Genomic DNA, 22,984 nt, shown 5'->3' on the forward strand with positions numbered 1-22,984 from the left:
GGAATTTGCATACAGTGTAATTTTGCAGGACTTTTTTTTATGGTTTTCCCGTAAGATTTCAATTTTATTCATTTTTTGTTTTTCACACTTGGAAAATAAAGATTTAAATAACTTTAGGACTAGATTATCTATAGGTGGCACTTTTTTTTTTTTTTTTTGCCCTGAGCATATTAATCAATTACATGAAAAAATTAGCAGGATTTATTGACCAATCAAACACACAGGAAGTCAGTTTTGGATCTTTAATTGATAACAGTTACGCCAGTGTTACATTAAACACACCAACAGGCTGAAGGTAGTAAATACCAATACAAGTTTCCCACTACTCTAATACTTCATACAGCAGAATAAATTATACCATGATAATATACACACATGCGGAACGGAAAGAGGAGTAAAGCAAAGCACAGATGTCAGAAAGCAACTAAAACAGGTTAGGGCTCAAAGAGACAGGAGGAAGAGGAAGAGGAGGAAGAATAAGGAGCTGTATGCCTTAAATATCCAAGTGTTAGAAATGGGCTCAATACACTAAAGACAATTCTAAAATTCTTCAGGTTTAAAATGTACAAGAGTGAGGTGTCTAAGTGGAGCAGCAGCAGCTGCTGCCGTTCAGTGCGGAGTCAGCGTCGCTTTGTTCTCCTGAAGTCTTATTGGTCCACAAATGAAAACCTGACTCTTCAGTTTCACCCCCTCACCCTCGAGAGGGGCTTCACTGTCACTCACATCCGTCAACAAGAGTCACAACCAAAATGGCTCTGGGTGCGGGTGGGGTTAGGTCCGTGGTCCGTTCATAATCAGTTTGTGGAAACCTTCTGGTAGAAACTCTCCGGCAGGTGAAGCCGTCTCTTTCTGCCACTCTTTAAATTTACATTGTGGTCCAGGCGGGAGTCCATCTGAGAAGCCAAGCTTTTTTTTTTATATATCTGAGCTCATTTTGATCCTCCTTAACACAGTTTACCTTTACACTTTTTCAATGCAATTTATACTTTACTAGTTTATACAAATTCATTCTCATGTGGGCCAAAAACAGTAACAAAAGCTTTTTTTTTTTTTTGGCTCAAACAACTTAACCAATTAAATACAAAAATCCCCCAACAGAAACAAAAAAAGGCCGGTTAAAGAAACAAAAAAAAAACAAAAAAAACATTTACTTTCAGAGTTCCCTCACTGACCTCATACTCATTATTTTAGTATAAAACATACTCTTTATAACCAAACAATACACAATCTGCTCCTGGAAATGCACTTTTTTCCCCACTGTTTTTAAAGGCGACAGAGGACCGAATCCTCCGCAGACAGTGATGTCAGTAAAAATATTAACACCTACAAGGAACAGCTGATCCTCCGTCATCTCAAAAGTCAACTATGAGTGCAACATCAATGTCTCATATTAACTATTTCATTTTTTCACTCCTTTCTTATTTTTTTTTACATTGCGGTAAGTTCGTCAAAGCTGGAGGATTACAGACCGAGGCTCCGGTCCAAACCGAAGTGGGGGGCCAATCAGCGGCGTTACCTGTGCCCTTTCACAGCTGACTGGATTATGTGATTTTCCAGAGCGCGTGTGAATGGCACAGCTTGTCTTCTCTCTAATCTCACAACAGAACCAGAAAACGCTGGAATGCTCTTCTATATATATTTTTTTATAGACGGATCGTGAGGAATGCTTCGAAGGAATGCTTGGAAAAATTCAGGAAGTGGAAATGAACTGAAGGTGCATTTTTACAAAATGGGGAAAAGGAACCGAAAGGCTGGGCTATTAATGGAAAAGGGTCACTGTGAATTAACTTTGACATTATTTTGGGTGATTTTAATCAGCTTTACAGTATTTAAGCCAAACACAGGATTCCCCCGGAAGATGGGCTTTCCGGGGAGTGGGGGAAGGAAGGAAGCTGGTGGTTTAAGTGAGTTAGCCCTCCTTGGCAAGATCCATATTTCAAAACACATTAATTTCCCCAATCCTGTTTTTGCAAACAATGTCCCCCTTTCCCTGTGGGCCGCGGCTAAGAATGGGATGGAGGTTATGAGGAGGAAAGGGGGGAGCTATTGGCCGCCAATATGCTGCTTAAATTCCCTGCTGAATCCATCCAGCCAGACTTCCCACCGAGTGGCCAAGTTCTTTAGGAATGTCAAGAGGAATATGAAAGTGGGAAGGTCAAATCGCTCATGAGCATTGGAGCTCAGGGAGCAGCAGCTTGGAAAACAATCATCTCCTCTAGTGTGAATGTGCCGACACGCGAACGTACACACACACACACGCAACAGACACCCGCTTCCGTGTCGTCTCAGTCATCCTCTGTGTGTGTGTGTGTGTGTGTTTTTTGTGTGTGTGTGTCTTTTAACGCTCCGACATCAAACAGATAAAAGAGATACGAATGGATTCGAACAACAAAAATCACATTAACCATAATCATATAACAGCAACAATAAGCTTAACAATATCAAAAAAGGAACAAGGAATAAGAGTTACTCAAATGATGTTGGCTGTGTTAACTACTATGAACAGCAAGGTCAAAGTACATGTTGTTGTTGATGGCTCTAAATGTGTACTGGACTGCAGCCATGACAAAGAAGGAGTCCAAGCAGACGCGGAGCCGCCATCTTGGGGGTCCTGTTTGGGCCCTCGCTGCTAAAAAGGCTTTAAGGATTGGAATCTGCCTGAAGAAGCGTTTGAATTCCCCAAAAGCGTCACTTTCTCCAATGTCATGGCGGGGCAGGAGAGAGGCGACCTGGAGTCCAGTCTTGATGAAGAGCGTGGAGCGAGCTGAGGCAGAGGCGGGCGAAACAGGGAGACAGGAAGTGGAGGATGCATCTGGGGCCTCTTTAGTAGGCCTGTCCCGTCTCCACTTGCAGCAGCCCCAGCACCGCCGAGTGGTCCCCGAGTTTCATCCTCCTCTGGGTGGACAAGCTCACGTTCTTAGCCAGGTAGTCCACGGCGGCTGCACAGAAAACAGTGAGAAGAGGGGGGAAGAAAAAAAAAACACACACACACACACACGCATGAGACAGGTGGTGGACCTCAGCGGCCCACGTCCCACTCGCTCTCATCTCATCCCTCTGATTAAGTCTGAAACAAGTTGTGGCAGAGAAGACTGAGTCAAATAAAAAACAATTCAGACAGCTAGAGTGAAAGATAAAAACCCCTCCCTTGTCACTTGTCTGAGGTTGGCACGCTGCTGGCACGGAGCATGTGCATCCCGGTGGAGTCTCCATGCTGTCAGTCACTGGGGTCCCCGTGTGTGTTCTGTGTGCCAGTCTTCATTACTACTGGCATCTCCGATTTCATGCCCTCCACACTCCACATGGCCGATCATTTTCATCGTCAGACAGCAGCTCTTTCCTCTCCCCTCCATTCATTACCCATCCACTGTGCTCAATCACCGTCTTAATTAACCTCACATCAGATCACATCCGTGCTGCCATCAGTTTCCTCCACTGAGCACACACACACCCTGAAACGTGACAGACTGTTACGGGTTCGCTTGTGCAGATCCTCAATGCACAAAGCGCCCCGTCAACGCTGGAACCTCCACGTAAATAACAAACAAATGTCAGATAGCTGCTGCTGGCTGCCTTGTTTGGGGAAGTGTGCTTCATTTTAGCTCTCATGAATGGCTGTGACAGCATCAGTCAATTATGCTAATCTAATAAAGCAAACTCTTTTCCTGTCCTGAGGGGGACACACATGTGTGTGCGGGATCCAGACGAGAGAATTAGAGGTGGGCAAGAGGACACTGCGGGCCCCGAGGGCGTGCCGTCCTTTGAAGTAGCCCTCTTCCCTTTCCCATCCAAGTGGAGTGGGGTGTGACTGAGGTAGCTCTGCACCAGGATGGAGGTGGAAGCACGAGGGAGGGTGGGGGGGTGGCAGGGCGGGTTTTATCAAGAGCACGTGTCTGCCTTCACAACCCAGGGTTGGAAGGGTCAGGAGGCATCACCTCTTCACCAACATGAACAAGGATTCATATTTTTCCACATTTTTTTACACATATTCTCACATTACAAACCACTAACTTGAACACATTTTCCTGGAATTTTGTGTGATAAACCAACGAACAGTGAGACTGACAGAAAGTCATGGATGGGTTGCAACATTTTTTGCAGATACAAATCTGAAAATTGTTGCATGTTTTTATATTCAGCACCCTTTTACTCTGGTACCTCTCAATAAACTCTATTTGACCCATTGCGTCTTCAGAAATATGGCACTATTCTGAACCTAATAAGACAGGGTCGCCTACCTAAACCAACAGCCTGGGCAAGGAAAACGTTGATCACAGAAGTAGCCTGGAGCCCCATTGTTGCTCTGGAGTAACAATGACTTTTTCAATGGAAGTTAAACTCAGAGCAATGCCAAGAGAAAACTTCCTAGTAACTGCAAAGCTCTAGACACTGAGCCAGCCTTCAGGAAGACCAAACATGTAGACAGAGTTATAATAGAGTAGAATGAAATAAAGCACGGAAATGACCCAGTCAAAGTCGGGACCTTGATCTAACTGAGAATCTAGTGCAATACTTGAAGATCTATGTTCACAAAATGCGCTCTTCAATCTGTCTAAGACTAACCATCCCCTCCACACGTGGTGGAGGCAGCATTATGCTGTGGGGATCCTTTCCCAACTGCTCCGTTCAACATGGCTAAATATGAGTTACTATGCAAAGATGAATTAGTAAAACCGATAAAGACCTAAAGGAACTACAGATATAATTGTGAGAAAAGGGGGAAATAATTGCATGCCACACTTTTTAGAGTTGTGATTGTGAAAACTTCACAGGTAAGGACTACTTTTTCTTCGTCAATCACTTAAAATCCCAATAAAATAAAAATGCTTAAGTGGAGCTCTTTAAAGACAGAAACAGAACAAATAAAGAAAGGTTTGCTTACTCTGGCCATACTGGCTGTACTGGTATCCCGCAGTGACGGGGTCCACGCTGTAGCTGGTGGCGCTGTAGGTCGGCGGGCAGTAGGACTGGGAGGAAGCCAGGCTGTCCACGCTCTTGATGGTGTCGGAGCGCTGGCTGCAGCTGGCCGAGATGGGGTTGGAGCTCTCCAGACTGCTGTGAAGGGGGGAGATGGAGAAGTCGTGCTGCGGCTGCGAGGGTACAGCGCTGGGGTTACTCAGGATGCTCATCACCTGGAGGGAGAGGAAGAGGAAGATGTTTGAAGGTTAGACCATCTGAGGATCAAAGGAGTGACAGAGTTCAGAAACATTTTGTTTCTCTCCTCCCTGCGAGTGCAGCACCAATCTTTGCACTCCGTGGCGAAGAAAGTCAACAGAAGTACATCGTTTCAAACTTTCAAACGAGGGAAGAAACTTCTCCATCTCTTTTTGGAGCAAGTGAAAGAGAACAAGGAGGTTGTTGAGGTTAAGGAAAACAGAAAAGGAACAGGAGACGCTGTTTCCATTAGCTGGTCCTGACAGTAACTGTTCTACGGTGGGACAGAAGGGTCCCAGTATGATAATAGACCCACCATCCTTGCCAGACAGCTTGTGTCCCAGAGCCTGAGGCCTGAGCCCAAGCCTGTGGCACAACAAGCACCAAGGGAGTCCCTAATCCCTCGCCCCTAGCCTACCCATCTCATGAATAGTAATGGAGTTGGAACTGGTAAATGATCCCCTCAGATCCCTGCACAAAGTAGGCACCACAAACCCAAGTGAAGGGGGCCACTGATCCTGCAAGTTTGAGTTCGCCTTGAACATTACAGCGTGTATATTATTGATAATGCGTAAGAGCTCCCATTTCAATACAGTAGATTAGTGTAATAGCTAGTGACATTCGTCAGAAGAAGGTCTCAAATTATGTTGAAATGGAAGAGATTACGTCTCCTCTCGTATGAAGTGCAAAATATAGCTTTCCTCGTGCTGCAAGTTTCTTTCTGGGTTTGTGGGAGAGAATAGGTTTTGTTTGAAAAAAAAGAAAAAGGAAAACAGATAGGAACTGTCCCACACATGCTTCTCTCTTCCTTTCAACATCAGGTTCATGTTGAGCCTCGCTATGCTGCACTGGCCTTTGGCCCCTTTGCTGCTAAACCAATTAGCCCATCATGGAGGTAGTTAAACAGGGGCTGATTCACTCCCACACATATGTTTGCAAGCATGCATGCACAAACCGGCACATGCTCATACGCTCCAGCATGCAGCAAAACAAGGGGTAAGGAAAACGGTTGGACGTGCACGGGCCAGGAGTTATCCCGCTGAGAGGGGAAATTAACCACATTCTGCAAATTAATCATTTCTAAGGGCCTCCCTGGAAATATGAAGCACCCCGAAGCACATCAGAAACACAAAGGCTGGTTAGTCACTTCCACATGTTAATTCTATCAGTAAGGAAAACCCCCACCACCTCCCGTCCACATCTGCGGACAAAGCATGTGACATTTATCTATAAGCGAGAGATTCATGGCCCTCTTCGTGTCGGACACATGTTCTGCTTCCTCACATATGGAGCTGAACATGCCGAGCTGGAAGATGAGGGTGGTTTGCTGAAAGTGAAATGGGAAGGAGGGAAGTGTCCTGAGAGAGGCAGCTGGAGGGCATGAGTCCATTTCAGTTTCTGGCTAATTAAAGCTCGATTACATCGCTTCCTTATTAAACAGAATAGCCAACAATTGGCCCAATCATTATTCATGCTCATAAAAGTTCTTCAAGAGAAGATGACTTCTTATCATTGGCGGGATGCAGTTTTGCTATTTTAGCAAATTGGGACGGAGCTAGCTGCAGAGTGTGACTAGAGCTGGCGCATGTGACAGTATCCTTCAGACGTCCTCATGAAGACAAAAAAAAAGAGGAAGATTCTTGGTTTCTTGGTTAATAATTCAAGTTTTCCTTGAGGGGAAAGGGCACATGTCATTGGAAAGGTGGGATTCTCATTTGGTTTGTGTTCACACTGCTAAATAAAAATCAATACAGATTCAGCACAATGCTTTAAGCCTGATGAAGGATCAGATAGAGGGTGAAGCTGACTGTCAGGATTCAGGCTGCAGTCAGACCTACAGCTGTCGTCTTTAATTACATCCGCGCTCGTCTTTGAAATGTGCAAGTTTAGTCAGAGAGGGCTTCGGCTCATAAAAACAGTTTTCATCTCGATGCATGTTTTTATTTTTACCTGCAACATCGAACTTTTACAGATACTAAATGATGGTGAACATATTTCCATTAGTGCTCAGAGCACTGATGTTAAATCCTAGTGAATAAGACTCCAATGAGTTTTCGACATTTTATAATTTTTCCTGATTCAAATTTCAAGATTTTCCAACAGTTTTTTTTTAAAACATTCTGAATAAACAAAGATGGGTTTGAGATCGTCTCGGCGTGATAACCTTGGGTAAACATCACAGCGTAATAACTGTTAACACACAAAATCTGAATGAAAATGCTCATTCCTTGCTACCATGAATTGCACCTTCTCACTGTTGTGTGCTCTTCGACGCTACACAGGGAGTCTAATCATCTGCTGATACATTTTTAAAGTAGTCTCCAGTCGCCTTCTTCACACACAGTGTCATTTTAAAACACCGTTAATATGAGTGATGGGCTGTACTGTACTGCTACAGGTGAGTGTGGACATGCAGAATTTTTTTTTAAAACACTTTATTTATTTATCTTTTTGCTTTAAATATATATAAAAAATATTACTTTGTTGATTTGTTTCCTGTCTTGATGTCTGAGGTTGGGATGAGTTCTCCTTGCAAGTTGTAGAGCAGCTTGCATTTGCTCTGCTGCTAACTGCAACGCAGGATAGTAGCAATGTATTCTTCTCCATTTTTGGGTTACAGCACAAAATAAACACGTCCACAAATAGAGGTTGTTCAGAAGCATCGTCACCTCTGGTTTAATTAGATACAAAGTGTCAACTGTTCATGATCTAAACAGTTTAGATCATGAATATCATGCTGTTTTAAATGTTTATGTTGAACTCAGAGAGGCTCCAACTCTTTTAGTCTGAATTTCACAAGTTCAGGGGAAGTTTTCATAGTGTTTCCAAATGGGAACTTTGGAGAACTTCTGAGTACAAGTAGAGGACACCATCTGTGTCTCCAAGCTTTGTTTGGCATCTAAACCTAACAACCCAACCAAGCAGCACTGAGACTGCTTGTTTTGCTTTTTAAATGATTATGCATTTAGGCGTAAACTTACTGATATCTCAAAACAAAGATAAATAAACATCAAGCAAATTATAATTTATTTTAAATTATCTTTTAGATATGGGAATATGTTATAAATGTATGATTTTCAAAGGCTATACATGTAAAATATAGTTTTTTTTTTCAGGCTTGGATGTTGATAAAATCAAATTTAATACTTTTCTAGACTTTTTAATGTTTATGCTATAAATGGTGAGTGATGCACACATATGAAATGAACAAAAAGCTGTTTGTAAGAAACCGAACACTCTCATACATAGCAGAGTTTTCTTCCTTCATGTCTCCCTCCTTCCTCCTCCTCTTCTTCCTCTTCCTCCTCCTCTCCTCCACCCACCGCCTGCATATGCAGCGTCCTCATACGCAGCCTGCAGTTCGTTTGTTGTGCGACGTTGTGTGAGTGCTGGTTTGGGAGATAATGTGAGCCAGGACCCAGTTTAAAGGACAATGCTCCAGGGCGTTCCCTGTCTCTCTCTCACACAATCACACTCACAAAGACACACAGCCCCTTCCCTCCTCACCCACACCGTTTCGCTTTTCTTTTTTTTCCCCCCTCTCACTCTCTACAGATAGATTACTTTATAAATAATAATAAAAAAGTAATTAATTCTCTCAACTTCTGAGCCCTGCGGCCTGTGGCAAACTAAATGGGGAAGTGTAAATTGATACAATGTGCATCCTTTCAGATAAATAAATAGCAGACTTGAGACAAAAAGGGGCCCTTTTCACAGCTAACTAATTTCTTTAGCAGACAAATTACATTTTTTTTTTTGTTGTTTGCGTGAATGTTTGATTAGTTTTTCTTTGTTGGTGTTTGTGCAAGAAGAAAACAATGTGATACAGAGCAAAGTGGCTGTACACAAAAAATTAAAACAGCTGCTAGACAAGATTTCCTTTTTTTTTTTTTTTTTGAATTATGGATTTTTTGTTGGTGTTATTTCACTTTAAAAGTTTTTCTTTTTCAAAGGAGTTGTAGTATAGAAAATAATAATTTGATTGAATGCTCCTAAAACTGTCAGAAATGCATATCAGAACCTCCACACATGCACCTGGTCTTAATAAGAAGGCGGTTTTAACCTGGATTAAAACAGCATGAATTCACCAATACATTGACAGAAAACGGAGAGCTGAGAACCTGATAGCCAAATACAGAGAGAAGACAGAAGAGAAAGTGAGTGAGAGGAAAGTGGAGGCTTTGGGAAGTACAAAGACTCCTGTAGGACTGTGTTGGCCTGAGGGCCAGCCTGCCTGGAGAGCTGATAGGAACCCCTTCTGTTCCATCCCCAGCGCCAACACACCCCACTTCCACAAATACTCTTAATCTGTGCAATACTGGATTAGTTCCTCTGTCACCGATACCTCCCCGCTCTGCGCAAATCAAAATGCCCCCGAGATGTACCTTTAAGTTAGGCGCAGGTCACCGGGGCAGACGGGCTGGAAAAAAACACGAGCACTCCAAATGTCTGCAAGTTATCTGAGTGCTGCAGAACAGCATTGTGCACCTTAGCAGATCTGCCCGGCTGATACCCGCTCAGCAGCGGGGAGCGATTAAAGATCCACACGGATGACACTGAATTTGAGATCAATATTTGAAGGCCAGTCCTGAGGGTGTGATTACAGGAAGAGAAAAGTGTTTAATTATGTGACCCAGAAGTGACACAGAAGCACTTACAGTTCCTGGGAAGTGGATGACTTTGGAAAAAGCCAAAATGCACACATTATAATACATTTCAAACGATTAAAAAAAAAAAAAAAATCCTAATGGGACACTTCAGAATTGTTCATGCACTACATATATTTATATATTTGGGATGGGCAGCCGTTTTTAAAACTAGATACTTCTTGAATATCAGTAGTTCTCATTTTTTCTTCATATATTTTAACAGCAAATCCAGCACACTCTGTTGAAGTTGTAGAAAAAAACCAAGCTTGATTGAACTGAAGGACGGAATATTTTTTATAGACTTTATAGTTCAGGCATATACATACCAAAAATCAATTGATTTAATACATCAGCTGATGCTCAGTTAGTCAATGCAGGACCAATGGTCTGCAGAATGTTTACTGAAGCTGCTCTTATTGGTGAAGAAATAATAAAACACCCAAAGTTGTTCCAGTTACAAACATGACTCTGGCAAAGCAAAATGACTCTATAGGACTAGATTAGGCTTCAGTTAAAAGTCAGTAAACTGACATCTAATCCAGTCATTAATAAAAATGACATTTGTTAAACATCTCATACAAAAATAGAACATTTTTCATTTTCAGGGTTTTTCTTAGGTTTTCAGAACGCCACATTCTTCAAAATACCTGGACCTCTAAATAAGAGTTTCACCGTGTAGCATCATCAGAATATCAGCGTATGCAGTAATAATATTGTGTACACTGAAGGAGTACATTTGTGTAGATTTTTTCTTTTCGCAGTTGTCAGGACAGCACACTGCCTGCCAATAAGACATTCAGTCAACTGGATGGAGCCTCACTGCAGTAGACGCTCTCTGGAGAGCTGATAGCTGTTTGTAAATCAACTGTTCTCAGTGGTTACATCTTAAATTAGCATTAAAATACTAAAAATACTATAAATACACTTTGGTATTTTTCATTGCTATTAGAATTGTTTAAAATATTGCAGCAAGAAGGTGTAGTTAGTCATAGATAGATAGATAGATAGATAGATAGATAGATAGATAGATAGATAGATAGATAGATAGATAGATAGATAGATAGATAGATAGATAGATAGATAGAGTTACATGCATGAAGCTAGTTGGTTGCTCCTTGCAAACATGACAAAGCGTCAAGCATTCATAAAAACAATTTAAATTTTTGCATAAAAACTGCTTGACAATTTGGAAACAGTTGTTTTTTTTAAGATTTGTTTTCTGGCATTAGGGGTATTTAATTGCAGCAGACAGAAAGCAGGCAGAGGAAGAAGATGGTAAGAAATGAAGTTGTTGAGGTCAAGATAAACCACTCTACAGTATAGAGGAGAAGTGTGTTTTGGTCTAGGCCCTCTCCCAGCCTCCAGGACCAACAGACATCAACTTTATCAAAAATCTTCAGTTCCTTACTTATGTTTTTCCCTAAAAGTAAGTAAGTCTCTGGCAGCAGCCCACCGCCCTTCCCCCACTTCATCCCTCACATGAGAGGGCCGGCCCAGCGGGCAGTAAGGCCCCTCATCTGAGCAGACAAAATGACTATTTAAAAATAACAGTGATTGCATAAATTGAATTAAAGCGTTTTGGTCACGGCTGGAGGTGGTGCGAGGGGGCGGCTAAAGGGGGCTGCAGCAGATAGCCGGGCCGGTGGCAGGCAGCAGATGACGGGACCCGGCCTGCGTGCCACTGCGTTAATTGGCCGCGGCACATTAATAAAAACTGAAAAGTGTCCTCAAACGGCTGCAGCGCAGGACGAAGAGGTAGAGCGGGAGGAAGGGTGGAGGATGTGGTGCTGGAGGGAGAGAAATAGGGCTTTGAAGAATGTATTGCATATGGGGGGCAGAGGGGTAGAGACCGGAGGGGAGAGGGTGCTAATTGTGTTCAATTAAGTGGCTGATTGGCAGTGACAGAATCTGGGCATTGACAAGTCAGGCACAGATGAGGACGATTAGCAGGCACTGAAACAAGCTGTCACTCCTCACAACGTGTTATCCACTCCGCGCCTCCGTCTCTTCTATCTGAGCTGTTTATGCAACACAAAAGACGCCTAAATGAGTGGAAATGAAACATAATTCATATTTATGTTAGGCCTGTCCGCACTTCCTCTCGTCTCTTCTTTGCAAATTACTATCAAGCTGAATCCGCTCGAGTCCACGTTTGGTCATGTTCGCCTCATTGTTGAAGAAAGCCCAGCTGTTGGAGCTGCAGGACGGCGCCCCCTCCCTCCTAAACGTCCCCCAGTCTGAGCCATAAACCCGGCCCCGCGCTAACCAGAGGTTAATATGCCGTCTATTGGACTGCAATTGGAGAACGTGTGGGGAGCAATCCTCTATTCTCTGCTAGTGATATGCTTGAGTAACTATGGGATGGATTCAGCCATTGGGAACAAGAGACGCCCCTCCTCCCTCCTCCTCTCCCTCTCTCTGCACACACATGCAGACTCCGACTCTTCAGCACCTCGCTCCGACGCCTCTTTCTAAATTAAACGGCAAATTTTCTGATTCCAGGAGAGTGGTTTCAGCGAAGCGGGGCCAGTGTGTGCGCGCAAAGAGAGAAGGAGAGAAAGAGAGAGAGAGAGAGAGAGGAGCTCCAGCAGGAAGACGAGGCAGACTGAGGGAGTGAGGGAGGAGGAGCAGGAGCAGAGGAGGTTGTTTGCTGAAAACAGCAGGGGCCAGGTCTAGTGAAAAATGTCAGGTCAAATTGTTCTTGACAGTGTTAATATCTGCACCTCATAGCCATAATTACATGTAAATAAATAGTGAAATAGCTCTCAGCTGGAGACTGAAAGGGGAAAGCTGCTGCATGAGACAACCAGCTGAGGACCCTCCAACCTCCATGTTTTCTCATCTTACTGTCAGGAAGGGGAGACGAAGAGAGACAATTCAAATGAAGCTCAATGTCAACAACGACGCTCCTGGGCTTGTTTAGTTCTTATTTCTTATTCCTGCGCTGAAAGCGCAGAGACGAACCGGTGAGGGACAGAGACAGAAGGGGAGAAGCGACAGAATGGCTGAGAGAAGAAGTCGGAGACTATTAATCACAGCTATGCACCTGTCAGAGTGGCATCTGGAACTAACAGGAACCGCATGCAGCCGGACAACATCCCAAACGTTGGCTGTTCAGCGCAGGTTCCTACCCAGCTGCCCCAGAACCCCCCTGCACCCCGAGCCCAATCACTCAACAGTTTCCCTCCATTATCATCATCATCATTATTGTTATTATTGTTGTTATTAGAGATGCATAGGTCAATCGACTAGAAATAGGAAAAAGAAAATCAGATTTTTTATATCAATAGTAAGAACTCCCACCAATTTCTGTCTACCAGAAATAGCTTTTTTTTGAGTTTGTAACATTATAAAATAGTTACGGCAGATGTTTGGGGTAATAAATGATAATGTTGTAGTTCCTTCATTTTCTGTTGGACTCAAATGCTGCCAATATCCAAGAACTTGTCGTATAAATATAATCTCTTTTATGTGCTTTTGGTCCTTAGGAATAAAAATGGATGGAAATGTCTGACTTTAAAGTAAACCAGAAATTGGTATCGACTAGGAAAAACCCTGATCGGTACATTTTTTCTTTCTTACTAATAAAAAGCTTCAAAACCAAGATCATCGACCAACCACTTACAAACTGAAGCATTTTTTTTTATGTCATTTAATAAACATCACTTTGCATGTAGGAAGCCAGATATGGTACTAATTTTAATAATATTTTCGAGTCAAATTACAATAGCTGAGAAAGAACGTGCAACATTTGTTTCTTTAATGCATCACATTGGTTAGAATAACAAACTGAAATTGGTGAAATCGGAATCGGCTGAATAGAGAAAACCGGAAACAATTTGCAGCCAGAAAAGGTCTGTGGATGCATTTAGAAAAGTTTTTTTTTTTTTTTTCCATTCCAAGGCTGCATCAAAACAATAATGGATCTTATTTCTCTCTTTTAATATGGTTGACGGTTTATAAAGAGGATAAATTAAAATAAGTTAAAATCAAACATGGCAGATCACAGTCGATCAAAAGCTGGAAATACGAAAGGCAAAAGCTTTAAATATACCTCTGATTATTTTTAATATTCAATAAATGAATCAAAACTAAGAACTATTTCCGTTTTTCATCTTAAATGCCTTCAACAGCAACATTTATTTCACTTTTATTTCTCTTTAAATCAGAGAAAGTTCAGGGGCAAATGCTTTGCTACATAAATTTTATATAACCTCATAATTCCCTTATTTTCTGTTGGATTCAAAACTATGAGCTATTTTAAGGAACATGTAAGACAGTTTTTCTTTTATGCGTTATTCTTAGAAGAAGAAAAAAATCCAAATGGGTTCAAATTGAAAGACAGACCTCAGAGAAAAATGGGAACAGATATCGGCCAGGAGAAGTCTGATCGGTGCATCTCTTCTTACTATTATTATGCAGAGTGTGTAAGGGCTGGATATCTCCACTGTGTATCCCTGTGTGTAATAAGTGTTTCCAGATACGATCGGCGTCTGTGTGCGTCTCTACTTTAATAAAAGCAGTGGCACTCTCCACCTCATAGGCATCTCAGCTGCGTGGGACACACCGCATGTGAATCAGCCTCAGTCATTTTCCTCCTTAAATCCCCATCTTCCAGGATTTACTGAAATTCATATTGGCTGCCTCTGCAAGATAAATGTAAATCACATTCCCTTATATTTACTATTTATCAGGATGCAGCAGCTCACTTTCAGCGGGAAATATCTCTCACCCGCACACAAACACCCTTGCATTTAAATAGCATTTTTATTGTCCGCCGTAGCCTTTCATCTGGGCGCGGGGAGAAGAGCTGCCTCTCCAGGGGAGAGAGCTGGAGAGCAAGGAGAGGAAGGCGGGGAGAGGAGAGGAGGGAACGCGGCGCACCATTGGCAAGGAAGGCATAGCTGGATGACAGAACGCCAAGTGGAGGGGAAGCAAGGTTGGTAGGTGAGAAAAATAGATTATGAATGCACCAGGCGCCAAGTAGAAATATTTTGGAATGAACATGAAAATGGCAGCGCTCGGGCTGCTCCTGAGACTCAAAAGGTGGAGCAACAAATGGCTCAGGTGCAGCAGCGCTACTACAGAAGAACCACAATGAAAGCTTTAGTGGTGAGAAGCGAAATTATCAATCAACAACTTGCAAGGGGCAAACGCGAACCAACCGTGCAACAGAGCCGCGCTTCATGAAAAAGGAACATGTGGTGGAAATATTTCCCCAGAGTTCGAAAGTGTTGCGAAACGGCAGCTAAAAAACACTAATAATCTGTTCAGAAACAGTATAGCCAGTGGATATGATTTGCAGCCCCTGGATTTTCTTGGCAACTGCCGACAGCAGGTCTGTTTTTTTTTAAAGCCTCTTACATCTTTTTTTATACTTGCCAAATTGAAACAGTATTTGTTTTAATGGGAGTTCTAATTAACCAGTATGTATTCCCCCACTTGCTCCGCGAGTGGCTGAGCTGTGAATGCAGGCTATGTGCTCATCCCCTTTGATTTGTTGTCAGTGGAGGCTGCCAGCTGACACAGTGCCCGGTGAGAGGCTTAATGCCCAAGTTTTAATAATGTGGGGGACTACATGAATCTCCCCCTCTCATTGGTATTCAGGTGCAGGATGTCTTGTTAGAAGTCAGGGAGGGAGGCGGAATGAAGCCAGAGCCCCGGATTGTTCTGTACATTCACCCCCCCCACTCTCCATTTTTTTTTTTTTTCAACAGCAGAGCTAGCTTCTTAAAAATAATTCATCCCATTTTTAAAAAGAAGCGCCTGCACTAGCTAATGGAAGAGCTGCAGCACAGTTTGGAGTCTCCCCTGGCTTATCTCGCTCAGACAGTTGTGGGGAGTCGCTGGTGAGCATGGTGTCAGCGTGCGTGGTACGGTGCAGCGCCGCGCGGGCAGGCAGGCCTGGGGACACAGATCAAAGGGAGGCAGGGGTGAGAGCCGCTCTGCCTCTGATCCCGTGTACGTGTGTGCGTGTGTGTGCGTGTGTGCGCGCATGTGTGTGTGTGTGTGTGTGTGTAGGCCCGGCCCACTCACACAGCCCAAAGGCCCTCCTCACACACATACACATCCTTGTCATTCCAAAACACACAACAGTTTCACAAAACTGCAAAACAGGAAAGAAAAGTTTCTCATAAAACTTTGTGAACTTCCTTTATCGGAATATCCACCGTACCTATCGAGTTAGCAGCTTCTCTCTTGCTCCATCATGCCTCTTTACAGGGAGAGAGGATAGCCGTGAACAGCCTTCCATGGCATGAGCTTTTCATTCTGCCACTGACGTCTGGTTTTTGTGGCTCCTGCATGTTGTACACATGTCTTGGAGTGATGCTACCAGCTCTTCTTGCAGTTGTTTTTCTTTACAGGTGGACAGATCAGAGATGTTGTGGCCAATTTCTACTCAGCGGTTGTGTCTGAACATTTTTATCAGTTCTGATTTCAGCATTAATTGAAGCCTTAATAATCTTAACAACAAAATGCTCGGTGTAACACTAAACGTATATTTTCAAAAAATGTACAAAGCTTTCTTCCCTTGCATCACTTAAAAATACCATTACAAAAAAAAAAAAAAAATCCACCAGATTCTGGGAGGGAGAGATCTGTAGAAATAAAACTGAACTTAAGTGAATTATAGGTTGTCTACTGGTCACTTTCTACCTTTGCAGTTTTGGTTGTGAGGTAACTGAGTGTTTTTGCATATGAATTTTTTACGCACTTAAAAATATACAAATACCACCACAACTTCACAGGACAATGAAAGGATAACAGGGGATACATCTGAAACGGTCCTTTACATCATGTATTAGCGCTTAGCATGATTAGCATTATTAGCATGTTAGCATCACAATATGGAAACTGTTTGTGTTCTCTGTAAAGTTGGACAGTGAGATTTCCAAAAGATTGCCAACGTTTTCTAATCTAGCATTTCAGTCACAGAAAGTATTGGGCTTTTTAAGATTATAAGCAGCCTGGCACGTCTCTGTACAAAATATTTCCGTCGTAGAAGGATCTGAGTCTTTTTCCTGGTTTGAAGTTTGTTGTCATCAACAGGACAGTAAAGTGATTGGAATAAAATACTTGATTTTCAGTTTCAAACAAGTCTGTCTCCATTAAAGATGAAAATCGTTCGATTCCAAACACCCACCAATTTCTCTGTATGTTTCAACATTTTTTCCTTTTTTATCATGTGTTCCTATCATGCAGTAATTTATTTTTAGATGCTAAGGCAACAACAATTTGACAATTGTTTTTTTTCCAAAAGGAGTAAAGACTGTTCAATTTCAGCTTCTTCTTTTTTTCTCTTTTGTAAATAAATCAAAGCTTCATAGTGTCAATCACAGAGGGCACATAGTCTCTGACCTTTGTGTTCAGCTGAGCATGGCTGAAAAATACAGGGATGCCCGTCCTTCATGCCCCTGCTTTCTCCTTTTCCCCAACACCTGCTGAGCCGCTAAATGAAACAAGACCAACAACAAAACACACTTCTGGTTTCATACCTTTCGCCCAGCCAGGCACAGCTTTGCTCTCACGATCCTTTAATATACTACCACCGCTCCGACCCCCGCCCGCGACCCCCGCCCCGCCCTCAACCAGCCAAACATGTTGTATACCCCACAATGACAGTGGCCGGTATGGAGTGTGGATAGCTTTTCTCCCACCGCCTGTAATGGGCAAAAATGTGTGCTGTCGGGAAGGGTCATGGAATTGGGATGGACGCGGGCTCCTGTCAGGACTGCCGATCGCTGCAGGATTCCATTACAGATTTGGCACCTCGCGACCGCAGCCCATTTACTTCGAATCACAGAATTTTTGTCAATCTTTACAGCAACTGCAAGGCCATCAGTGCCAGACACTTGAAGGAATGGCCTGCACATACCAATGCACAAGCATATCTCCTGCAAACAGACTTCGTCTGCAACTTACAATATCAGTTTCTCATTTCCACTCCCCCCCCCCTACCCCAATACACAAAAGGAGAAAAAATAAAAGGGTTTACAATAAAAATGTAGCTACTTCTGCTTTATGATTGGCATTAGGTTAAATGTAAGAGGAAAAAAGGGCATACAGTCAACCTTTTTATTGGGTTTATTGTTTGGGTTTTCAGTGTTTTGCTTTGTGGAGAGAGGAGGTCTGCCCAGCACAGCAGGAAGCTGCACCAGTGAGCGAACTCTGATTTTCTATCAGCGGGAGCATCCACCTCCACGCTGGGACACTGATAGGAATGCCACACAGCAATCTGGATGCATTCAAATCATTTCACCTCAGTGCAGCACAAACATCATGCAGGAAAATGTGTGTGTGTGTGTGTGGGGGGGGGGGAAAATCAACACTTTAACTTTGAAATATTTAAAAAACCTTCCAGAAAAAAAAAAAAAAAAAAAAAAAAAAAAAAAACACACACACAGATAAAGTGCGTGACAGTTGGTGTTTCTATCAATCACTTCTGATTGAGTAATTGAAAACGGAAAATCCGCACTCCACAGCTGCCCAAATGCTCACGTCCTAATCCCCACTGTGACAGGAAATGTTTAATATCCCAACACATTCTTCAACCGCTCTGACGGGAGGGAGAGGAAAGCGACAGTGCACCCCATGCCAGCATTAGAGAGACCCATTAATAATAATAATAATAAAAAAAAGGGCTCCGTGTTCCTGGTGTTTTTCTGCAGGTTTGCAGTGAGAGCATTAGCAGTTAAAACCCCTGTGCCACGATTAACAATCAAACACGCTGTGAGCCTCCATGTTATCCTCCGTCGCTCCAGCAGGAGAGAAAATCTCTTTTTTGTCACAAAATCCTTAATTCTTTCTTCTCTGAAGAAAGAGGGTAATACCAAGAATGTTTCCAATCTGCTTTGAGAAATATTTGAAGGAAGGAGAAAAAAAAACAACTCCCCAATAAAACATGTGTGAACGACGGGGTAATTGTGGACAAATGCAGCATTGAAATTCATTTTCAACTCTTTACACACCATTTCAATCTTATTTTCTGCCTGTTAACCACATCTTGTTGGTGAGGGTGGGCAAGACTGGCCAGTATTGATGGGTAATTGTGTATAATTCACTCCGTACACACGATTTGCATCAATACAAATCATTTTTCATTCTGTGCTACTTAAAGCTCAACCCTTACAAGAGACAGTCGCATTTAAACGCTCATTAATGGAAGTGTCTAAAAGATGTTAACAACCAAATCCTTTTCAGAAAACAACACACTTAAATCTTTACTTTAAGGTCCAAGAAGTGGACAGAGTTAAATTTAGGTGCACTCTGCATATAAAGATGCCTGAAAATCATGCAGCACAAGACACAAGCGAAAAAAATAAAAAAAATAAAAATCACACAAGGCACTGGAGTCTTCGAGCTGCAGACAATTACGTGAAGAAGATTATGGGTCCACATTTATAAGCTTTAGCTAATTATTTCATCTGCATGTGCTCTCTCTGCGCGGTGCAGGATTTAGATGTCCCAGGAAAGTAGAAAACCGCTGTTTGGAGCAGCTTGAGCACTTCTGGTTGCTATCAAGATGAATTTTAATTTGTTGATGTTAATCCAATTGTTTTACAAATGTAGCAATTTGGAGTAGCTAAAATAAATCCAGGGCTTTGGAAAGGCGAACATAAAAGCCCACACTGGCAGTTATTTTCGCTGAACATGCTGTTTCTGAATCTTAATTTCAGTGGAAAAAAAAAAAAAAAACGCAATTACATATCCTTAGCTGAGAGAGGAGGAGGAGGAGGAGGAGGAAAGCCGTGGAATGAAGAACGTTATCAACACCTATGAGAGAAGAAGACGTGGCACGAGGCCGTATAGGGCTGCTGGGTCTGACCTGTGGGGAGAGCCCGTTGCCAACAGGGTTCATGTGGTTGCTGGAGGCGGAGGGACTCATGAACGTATCGGAGTAGCTGGAGAAGCTGTGTCGATTGGACGACAGGCCGTACGCGGAGCTGCTGTCGGCGCTCAGACCACCCTGGTGCATGGAAGACGGCGGCAGAGGCTGTGGTCTGTGCAATGTGCTGCTGCCCTCTGACACAAACAAAGAACATAACACAACATTTTCATTCTGCACCGCAACAACAGGAATGTTTACGACAAAAGGCTCCAATTGAAGTGTAGAGCGGATTTGAAACAGAGTGATTGTTGACAACAAAACTCTGACAAGTCATGCTTAAAATGTGCCACAAGTCATGCAGGACACATGGCAAACGTCTAGAAGAAGGTTATCTGGTCAGGTAGAACCAAAACAAAAACTATCTCCACCCTGAAACGCGATGGCAAACAATATGGTGAATGGAGCTTAACACAGGACAACTCTGGACGTAAGCCTCTTTGATGCTGCCTATGCAGGACACTGACCAGAATAATGAGCTACAATGGGAACAGTTTATATAAAATGCTAGGAAGTCCTAGTCAAAGTCCAGACATGAATACAATTGAGAAACTGTGGCAAGACTTTAAAAGTGCTGCTTAGAGACGCTCTATCCAGTCTGACTGATTTGAGCTGCTGTTATTTAGCAAGACACAAAACTTCCAGTTTTAATTGTAGCTAAAGATGATTCCACGAAGAGAACCCACAAAGGCTAAATCAAAATACATTTCATTTTTCTATTTGCAAAATATTTTAAAAACGACATATCTGTTTCCTTCCTCTTCACAATTATCTGCTACTTTGGTGGTTTGTTAGTGGCGGTCAGCAGATTTGGTGGTACTAATCGTCATTTTTTCCAGGGCAGCCATAATGTAGCTTCCCACCATCAGTGTGTGAATTTGTGCGTGAATCACTGACCGTAGTGTGAAGCGCTTTGGAGCCCAATAAAGTGCTACACAAATACAAGCCATTTCCATTTAATTTGTGTTGGTAAATCACATAAAATCCTAATAAAATACATTAAATCCTGTTGGTATGAAAGCCTCTGCCAGGCGTTCCCTGAACCATCTTCAGAAAGCACATTTTTAGTAAAAAGTGTAAAGCTTCTGTGTGACCCCTGCTTGTAATGTAAGGCTTGTCTCTTTCTCACTGTGACAAAGATGTGATTAGAAAGATAACAAGCTGCTGCATGCTTCTTATATGCAGCACATGATTCATGCAACTTTATTAACATGTACATGAAAAATGGATGGCATACCACGAATAAATAGGACTAATGCAATATTTAGCAAAATTGAGTTACAGCCACCGGACAGAGCATTCTGTATGTTTTGGATGTTGGGCTGCGTCAGATTTACCCTGTGATAGCGTGGTGCTGGGGTAGCTGGTCTCCGGCAGCTGGTAGGTGGGTAAAGTCGGCATCCCCGTGGGCGGGAATCCGCCGGGAAGCAGGTGGTTGAAGGCTGCTAGCTGATTGGCGCCGGCCTGCTTGCGCCACCGAGCCCGTCTGTTGCTAAACCACACCTGCAAGTTGGATTAAAAAAGACATAATTTCAAAAAGAAGCTTCAGTTTCTCTTTAGCTGGAGTCCTTTTTTTGCTTTTTGTTTTTTTAAATAGTGTGTGTTAGCTAGTGTCTGCCACCTGTGATTAATCTGGTGAGAACAGTAGCGCTGCTGCTGTTAGCTGACGATCTGCAGCCCTTCTTGGGAACTCAGTGGCCTATATTTGTTGTTCTTAAGTGGTTGTGATCTGTGTAAACAGGCAGCTCTAAGCTTCCTTCAGAGGGAAGAAGTCACCGAAAGGTCAGAGGCAGGCCATTAGTCTGCATCACACCCCTCTAGTAAGCTTGAAAAGCTAAAAGACATTTTGGTAAATGATGATGTTTTCCAGGATATAACTGCAAGGCATATTTTTGTTTAGTTGCAAGGTATATTTTAGGAGTAAAAAACAAATGTTTTTCAAGTAGAAAGGCAGCAAAATGAGCAGCATTACCATGTCACTTCTCTGAATGGAAGGGGAAGAAAATAGGGAGTCTTTAGACCGGCAAAGATTTACACATTTTAAAAAGGCTTCTGCTTCAACAAAACATGAATATAATCAGGCGCCTTCTGAAAAGAGCCAGCAACCTGTTCCATTTAGCCGAGACAAGGCCCGGGCTTCGCTGTGTGCTTGGGGTTGAAGGACATTGATCTATGCCTCGCACAGGCAATTCATCAGAGTTTAATACACTGTCAGCGCAGTTCATCTACTGTTGTGTTTCAAACGGCCAGCGCTATTGTGAGAGCACATGAAAGAGGGGGACAAAAGGCCCTCCGTACGCCAGCGAGAACAGTGGACACAAAGAGGGGGCGTCCCTTTTAAACAGGTCTTAAAGAGGGACACTTTCAAGGCGACTTACACAGAGACGTACTCTGCATTTTGAGGGCCCGCCTCTTTTTTGTGTGCACAAACATACATATAAACTCGTATGGGCCTACAAGGGATCTCAGCCTTGCAGAGATCTTAATTCGAATGTGGTTCTTTTTCTACGCAGTTGTTTCTTCCACAAAGACTTTTTTGCTCTTAGCTCAGTTTGCAAGGGAGGAAATAAGATACAACAGGCAGCGACTGTGTCAGCTTTTCAGAGAAGGACAAATCTCGGGGTGTGCAAGTGGAAAACCAACAGGAAATCTTTATCTAAAGCACGACTGCTTCTAAAGGCCGAGTCTGAATCTCTTCAGTCGGCTATTACAAAACAAATGCGAGGTGTAGCTCGGGGAAATTTTTCCTATTGGGATGTAGTGGAGCGTGCTCTGAGGTTTGAACTGAGCACCAACTGGGCCAGACAAACAGCTGCCTGGCTCAAGGGAGGGAGGGGGCGCGTGGTTGGGGGTCGGGGTTGAGGGAGGCGCACCCCCTTCCCTCCACACACTCCCGATCACCCCACCCGGCAGTGCCACTTCACCTTCGACCTCATCCACTCACAACACTTCTTCTTTCATGCTCACTTTAACTTCCTTCCTTCTTTTGTCATCCAAGCTCAGGAAGCCGGTGCTTCATCATGGCGGACACAAAAACACCTGAATGTTAAAGTTACTTTTCACTTTTACTGCTTTCCTTAACTCAGCGTTTTCATTTTCAGTTTCGGCTTTAAAAGATTTATTCTGCCATATGTTGTGTTTGTTTTGATATCCCGCTAAAATAAACTTTTACTTCCTTCTTCTTTATCTACATTTGGTTTGAGTCTTTTTTTTCACTAAACAAAAAAAAAAAACAAAAAAAAAAACAAAAAACAAAAAATATATATATATATATATATATATATATATATATATA

General features: G+C 42.8%; 1 protein-coding gene across 3 annotated transcripts in view; it reads right to left on the minus strand.

Annotated features, from left to right (window-relative positions):
* Positions 1-228: 228 nt before the first annotated feature.
* Positions 229-22,984, minus strand: part of pax7a (paired box 7a) — a 60,751-nt gene continuing 37,995 nt past the window's right edge. For all 3 annotated transcript variants that reach the window (XM_015059612.1, XM_015059611.1, XM_015059610.1), the window contains 4 exons: positions 21,027-21,192; positions 19,630-19,826; positions 4,883-5,132; positions 229-2,939 (listed from right to left, as the gene is read on the minus strand). In XM_015059612.1, the coding sequence (XP_014915098.1) occupies positions 2,824-2,939; positions 4,883-5,132; positions 19,630-19,826; positions 21,027-21,192 (729 nt within the window). In that variant the 3' untranslated portion in view covers positions 229-2,823. The remainder of the gene's footprint in view (positions 2,940-4,882; positions 5,133-19,629; positions 19,827-21,026; positions 21,193-22,984) is intronic.

The sequence above is a fragment of the Poecilia latipinna genome, unplaced genomic scaffold (assembly GCF_001443285.1).
Source record: "Poecilia latipinna isolate Pla-1442-1.1 unplaced genomic scaffold, P_latipinna-1.0 Scaffold1642, whole genome shotgun sequence".
In the NCBI taxonomy this organism is placed as follows: Eukaryota; Metazoa; Chordata; class Actinopteri; order Cyprinodontiformes; family Poeciliidae; genus Poecilia; species Poecilia latipinna.